Here is a 7,648-nt window from a genome sequence, read left to right on the forward strand (position 1 = left end):
TTGGACAACATCAAACATACTAACATTTGTATTATAATAGTCCCAGAAGAGAGAAGAGCAGAAAATTTATTTGAAGAAGTAATAGCTACAAGCTTCTGTAGCTTGATAAAGGAAATAAAGTCAGGCTCAGGAAGCACAGAGAGCCCCAAGCAAGATGACTCCAAAAAGATCCACACAAAGACACATAATAATTAAAATGCCAAAAATTAAAGATAACAAGAGAATCTTAAAAGCAACAAGAGAAAAGCAACTACCTCTATAAGGGAACACCTATAAGACTTCCAGCTGATTTTTCAGCAGAAACTTTGCAGGCCAGAAGGGAGTGCATGATACATCCAAAGTGCTGAAAGTGGGGGGTGGGGGGGGGGGGACCTACTACCAAGAATACTGCACTTGGCAAGATTATCATTCAGAATTGAAGGAGAGAGTTTCCCAGACAAAAGTTAAAGGAGTTTATCACCACTTAACAAGCATTACAAGAAATGCTGAAGGGACTTCTTAAGTGGAAAAATAAAAAAGGCCTTACATAGTAAAACTAGTAGGTCAATTACTTATAAAGTGGTAAAATCAACTGTATCAACAATAATTAGTTAAGGGAGGTGCATAATAAAAGTATATGCAATATTACATAAACACATTAAAAGGGTAGAGGGTAATTCCACTTCTCATATTTTTCTACAGAAAACAAAAACACTAACTTAAAGAAATAGATGCACCCCTGTGTTCATTGCAGCAGTATTTACAATAGCCAAGACATGAAAGCAATGTAAGTGTCCATCCATAGATGAATGGATAAAGGTGTATATACACACAGAAAGTCACACACTGGATGGAAGATTAGCCATAAAATATGAAATCTTGACATTTGCAATAATGTGGATTGACCTAGAGGGTATTATGCTAAATGAAATAAGTCAGACAAATACCGTATGATTTCTCTTGTATGTGCAATCTAAAAAAAAAAAGAAAAAAAACAAACCAACTCATAAATACAGAGAACTAGTAGTTGTATGGGGGTTGAGAAATGGGCAGAATAGCTGAAGGAGGTTAAGAGGTACAAACTTCGAGGGGCACCTGAGAGGCTCAGTGGGTTCATCATCCAACTTCAGCTCAGATCATGATCTCACAGTTCGTGGGTTCAGTTCCTGCATCAGGCCCTCTGCTGTCAGCATGGAGCCTGCTTCACATCCTCTGTCCCTCCCCCGCTTGCGCTCTCTCTCTCAAAAATAAACATTAAAAATAAAAGAGGAACAAACTTCCAGTTGTAAGTACAACATAAGGAATATAGTCAATAATGTAATAACTTTGGTGACAGATGGTAACTATACTGTGGTGAGCATTTAGTAATGTATATAAATATCAAATCATTGTTGTACACCTGAAACTAATATATTTTATGTCAACTGTACTTCAATTAAAAATACATAAGCTTATTCAATTTAAAAGTTCTAAATCTTAAGACTTCATTGTCAGTTATACTATTCAATGTGTCTCTGGCTGCCACAGTAGCCTTCCCACTTATGTGATATATTTAGCTGTTCTTTTCAAAGATGCTTGACATTCATGCGCCTTTCTCCGTATTTTGGACAAAAACAAAATAACAGTATTAAAAAAACTCTTAAAGAATTACCTATAGAATACGAGGAATTTAGACTTGTATTTAAGTCTAAGTACTTTTCTCACCCAAAAGTAAATCAGAACAGACAAGATTTCAATGTATGAATTCTGTGTTGAAGCTCAGAAAGCTTGCTAGGATTTCTAATCTTTTTTTTTTTTTTTTTTTTTGGAAATGATTAGAAGCGAAGTAAAATTTATTGTCCATCTCTGTGTGACATAATGGAAATACTTAGTAGAAAATAAATGGAACCTGAAAACACAGTAAGAAATGCAATTTAGCAGACCATAATTAACTTGAGATGTTTAGTTACAGATGCAAGAAACAGTACAGACTTGAGCAAGAACCAGAAATTAATGTATGTTCTTGTATATGAGCATAATTTAATAAGCTGTATCTACAGCTATATCTTTTTTTCAAACTGGGCAGTATCCTATAAGAAAATTTAAGACTACCATACAATGTGGTGTGGAACTGAGTATCTTCATACTGGAGGCTTTCACATATGTATTCTATGCTGCTATATTGCTAGAATTGTAAACAGGGTATTTTTTTACAAGTTACCTTCTCATGGAAAAATAGACTTGTAAGAAAAATATAAAAGAATGGACTAGATAATTTTTTATTTCAATTTGATTATTATTGAAAATACCTGCTTACAATTTCCCATGAAGGTATTGGGAAAGTTGGCAAAGCAGCAGAGACTAGGAAGGAGAGGCTGGAGACCAGAGTCACAAGGCATTTGGATTGTACCCTCACTTCCTCATTCACTTAACTTTGATTTATCATCGGACATTTGTCAGTGGTCTGCGGAAGATATTAAAGAAGCATTGATGTTTAAAGAGTCTTAAATCCATAAATGTATTTCATGGCATAAATTTGACAATTTTTATTTTCATCTTTTTTTTTTTTTATTTTAGGCTTTTGATATATAGTACCAAGTATAGATATTATGGAACTCCACAACAGAAGTGCCTTTTCAAGCTACTGGTCCCTGCCCTGGTGATCTGTGTGCCATGGTGGTCTATAACTTTTTCTCTTAGTAAGATTACTCTCCATTCATGGTTACCAGTGTCATTTGATTTAACTTGCAGAAACTTATCAGGGGACTGATATGGAGCCCAAATCTTCACTGCTGAGGTTTCCACTGGCTTTGCTTTTTCTTTAGCAAAACTTCCTAAGTTGCAATCTGGATACAGTATTTGAACAAAGCACTGTTTACTTCTGTTCAGCCGGTTAACTAACAGTAGACCCGAAACACCTACTATTTCCCCCCTTCCCCAGCACAGTTGACAGCATTATTAACTTAAAAAATCAGACAGGCCAGGACATTACAGTGCATATTGCTCAGAGTAACTGTGCTGTGGCCTGGGTGGAATGGAGGGCCTGATGGGGATGTCTTCCCAGGAATGTTGACAACCTTGTAACAGTTTCCTCTGGCAGAAACTTCCCCAAAAAGTTCCTTCACCATAGTAGGAAAAAATAAGCTGTGTTCCCATACTGAAAGCCTTTCTTTTTTCATTTTTTTCCCCTTTTCTATCCCTTTTTTTAATATGGCTTAAAGAATACTATGTAGAATTGGGAAGAAATCTGTATTAATTTCTCAAACTTCCAACACATTCTAACTCCGTTTTTTAAATGTTCAAAATGGGGACAATATAACCTAGCCTACAATAGTATATAAAAATGAGAAAAAAAATTTTTTTATGGAGATAATGAAAAACAGCATTTTCATATGGAATGAGATCATACCGATAAGCTGTCTTTATTTTTATCCCATTATTTACATGCTGTCTCTCTTTTAAAATCTACAGATGGTTCACAAGCACCAGCCAGACCTCCTAAACCACGACCCCGCAGGACTGCACCAGAAATCCACCACAGAAAACCCCATGGGCCCGAGGCAGCATTGGAAAATGTTGATGCGAAAATTGCAAAACTCATGGGAGAGGGTTATGCCTTTGAAGAAGTGAAGAGAGCCTTAGAGATAGCTCAGAATAACGTCGAAGTGGCGCGTAGCATCCTCCGAGAATTTGCCTTCCCACCTCCAGTCTCTCCACGTCTAAATCTATAGCAGCCAAGACTGTCAACACCAAAATGGCAGGCATTCGATATTCCAGGATCATGGAAAAGAGACAAGTGAGAGAAGGTGTCTCCTCGTGTGGCATCTCGAGAAGAGGCTTGGAAGTGCTGCTTCTCAGAAGACAGCTGCTTGCTCAGGATGTCAACAGCTGTGCTTATTTCTGCTAGCCATACTTTTAAATCAGGGTTGAACTGACAAAAATAATTTAAAGACGTTTACTTCCCTTGAACTTTGAGTCTGTGAAATGCTTTTCCTTGTTTACAAGTTGGCGAAGTTGCAGTTTGTTTTTGTTTTTAGATTTGTTTTAGGGTTTTTGTTTTTTTGATACCTGTACTGTGTTCTTTACAGACCCTTGGTAGAGTGGTCAGGTCTGCTGTAACATCTCCCACCAACTCCCTCACTGTCCACGTCAACAGCTAAGTCACATGTTCATTTTGATCTCTCCCACCCTGCCCCGTCCCCACTCCTGCCCAGGTCCAGTTCCATTTCTCCCATTTACAAGATGCTTTAAAGGTTCTGATTTTCAATGTGTCAAACTAATGCAAAAAAAAAAAAAAAAAAGTGTGTGGCCTTCACTACTGAGTCTTTTCTTTGGAAACCTTTGCTGTTGTGAGATGGGAAAATTATGAATGTATAAAGCATTTTTTTGTCAATGAACTAACTGCCTTTTGATAAGGGGTTTTCATATGATCTAAAGGAACATCCCTTTTTAGTGTAAGTTTTTTGATCTTTAACCTCCCATATTCTCATCTTTGCCATCCCAGGGGTGTCACTACTCTGTAAAAATATAAAATATTAGCAACTACTGCAGATGTGGGAGAAATACACTTGGCACATGACAATGCCGTACTGAAGTTATATAATGAGGTCCCCTGACATTTATGCCTGCATTACTTTGAGGCATGCTGAGTAAGAGGGCCGTCTCCCTGAAATATATTAATAATTTTCAGATAAAATTACCATACCTTTCCCGAAGTGGAATAGAGTTCATTTCCTATTTGAGTGATTATACTCTGGTACCTAACAGGTTTAGGAACCAGTTCACATTGCAGTGGAAAAGTTAAATCTTTGATGCACTGTTAAGTGCCAATGCTACTGTGGCAATTTTTTTTTTTTCCTTTGGCAAAATCTCTGCAATCAAATTAAAGTTCATATTTGATTTGTAGATTCTCATTGCTCCATCTAGTCAGGGGAAAGAAATTCATCTAGTTTTGCTTTTTTTTTCTCCCCCAAAATGGAGGTTGGTTCTTCAGAAACATTATTTTAATCTACAAATATTTATTATAATATTTATTGAGCATCTATGATGTGCTTGATGCCATTAGGCACTATGTTTTTAAAGCACAAACTCGCAACTGATTCCAATATAATGTTTTGTTATTCTTTATCTGTGCTTTTGGTGGTAAAAGTCTCTCTCTGATGGACAAAGCCCAATGAGTAGTGGAGAAATGGGACAAAAACTAGGCCTGTGTAAAATGCTTGAACCCACAGAAGGTTCCCTAAATATGGACTAATTGCGGGTTTGTGCACCTTTCTACCATTCCCTCTCTAAACTTCACACCCAGTGTGATGTAATAGGATGCATCTGATTGAGAGCTTCAGGCTTTGAAAGGACAGGACCAAACAGCTAGCAGGACCCCAGGGAAGTCCATGTTCAGGACTGGAACAGCCACCAGGTTAACCTGGGGAGGTGAACTAATGCATTGTTTTCAAAGCGGCATGTGCCACATGTCCTTATTCGTCAATTTGGCTCTCACGATAGGAGGTACTTGAGAAGAGTCACAGGTCTTGGGTGTTTTAATTTCAAGTGATTCTGCACTGGTTAATGTCACTGGAGAGGAATTTTTACTTTTCCTTAGATGTTCTTCCTCCAGGTGGAGGAGTGCAGTTTTTATACTTTTAAAAATTGCATCAGCTAATTCTTCATTGATTTATGAACTCTGCATATATCACAATTATTCACTTTTTGTTTAACCAGTCTCTGATGTCACGTTGAAATAGCACTGTATATTTTGTTTTTTTATGACTTGCTGATCATAGGTACAACTAAAAGCCAAAAGTTGCCACTTCATTGTGATAACATTGTTATAACTTTAATACAGAATGAGATAAAATACAAATGTTAGGAAACATAGTACATCTTCATTCAATTTTCAAATATGTGAAATTTTCCAGTGAGAATTAGAAAAAGACTGGTGATAATATAGTAAATTTAGACTTTTTAAATCTATTTTGCAAAGAAAATGTGCTAGCCCCCACTAAAATCTCTGCATCTTGTACCCAATAGTAGCCATCAGTTTTATCATGAAAAAGAATGAATCAAAAACCTGAGTGGAATGGAAAGAGGGAAACTTTCAAACAGTCATGAAAAGCCCATTGCTACCTATTACCAACGACTACCAGACTCAAAAAAAAAAAATTTTTTGTAGAAATAAACCTAAATACTTTAATCATAGAAGTGACTACCCATTAAAGGGTTGGAAATGAAGGTGACTTGGTTTCACTGTGATCCAGAAAGTTAGACATTCCTCCCATTTCTCAAGACTTAGTAATACAATTATTTTTTGCGCCAGTACACCATATAGTCCATATACTTAAATCATGGCCAATATTGCTCTCCTCCATCCCCCAACATGTTCTGGGGATAGAAGTACTTATCCTCAATGATAACCCAGTAAATTAGTCTCCATAATTTTTTTCCCCTTGATGTCTGCAATACCCTGGCCAAATTTTCTACAATTGAATCAGAGTAGCGCTTATGGTTAACTTGATCCTCCTTCCACAAAATGACCTTTAGCTCTTGCCTGTTCACCTCCCATCGCCCACCTTGCAAATAGTCTTACTAAAGCTCTAATTGCAACTTCAGAGGGTCCATTTGTTAACTCAATATTTCACACACAAGAACACTTGCAAAGATTTCTTCATAATGTGAATTTTTTTCTTTTTCAGTTCCATAAGCATTTCCTACAGTTGGGACATTTATTTTTCCTCTTGAATTTTCAACTTGAAGCTTTAATTTGCACTGAATTATCTACCCTGGTTAAAAATTTCATTTTCTTCTCTTAAGCTGACACATTTGGAAGCAAATTACAGTGTGTTTTCAACAATACAGGTACTGCCTGTTGACCTGGAATTTTAGTGCTTCTAGGAAAAGTTGCCAGAAAAAGACAGCAATAGAGTGAAGCGTTTCTTCCCAATTACTATTTTTTTTTAATGCCTTTTTAAAACTTGGCTAATGTGGCAAAATAGTTATGTGTTCAATTAATTTATATTCATCTTTTTTCAATTCTGGTTATTATGTAAACTCAAGTACTTTATCTGTTCTTTTAAGGTATTTTATAAAATGAATCTTAACAAAACGCAGAGTTGGTATATATTTTTCTAATGAACACAAACATTTCTTTCCCAGCATTTCTATGTTTTCTTTGTGTTAAACAAAAGACATTGGATTCAAAAGTTAACTGGACAAAATGGTACCAAATGCCCATCCCAGATGGGTATTAGTTATTAACTACCAAAACCATATCCTTTTAAGATATTTACATAAATAAGCTCCTTCTGTGTCTTAGACGTGAAAGTCAGAGTTCTGGTAAGGTTACAAGAATCCTATCTGGGAAAGGCTGAAGCATTTCAGATGACATGCTATATAATTGATAATTCCTAATCAACTAACATCTAATTTTCTCTAAATTTTTGATAGTTTTAATCATTTGTTATATAATGGAGAGCATATAAAATGGGCCAGTATATAATGGGGAGGGAACAATGGAAATGAAAAAAAAAGGTTAATAACTACTTTTATATCAAGAACCATAAAATGTGAAAGTAGTACCTGCAGAATCCCATGCATATTTGTAATAGTATTTATACCCTTAATAGTTATGCCCTCCAAGCACATACAATCAAATGGGGGCATACATATAAGCAAATAATTCCAATACAATAAATGC

General features: G+C 36.0%; 1 protein-coding gene across 7 annotated transcripts in view; it reads left to right on the plus strand.

The window, feature by feature from the left end:
* CBLB (Cbl proto-oncogene B) overlaps positions 1–7,057 on the plus strand; it is a 214,958-nt gene extending 207,901 nt beyond the window's left edge. For all 7 annotated transcript variants that reach the window (XM_086675534.1, XM_086675533.1, XM_086675536.1 and 4 more), the window contains one exon: positions 3,430–7,057. In XM_086675534.1, coding sequence (XP_086531660.1) covers positions 3,430–3,689 — 260 coding nt within the window. In that variant the 3' untranslated portion in view covers positions 3,690–7,057. The remainder of the gene's footprint in view (positions 1–3,429) is intronic.
* Positions 7,058–7,648: the final 591 nt, after the last annotated feature.

This window comes from Puma concolor, chromosome C2 (genome assembly GCF_028749965.1).
Source record: "Puma concolor isolate L17-30 chromosome C2, mPumCon1.1.hap2, whole genome shotgun sequence".
Lineage (NCBI taxonomy): Eukaryota > Metazoa > Chordata > Mammalia > Carnivora > Felidae > Puma > Puma concolor.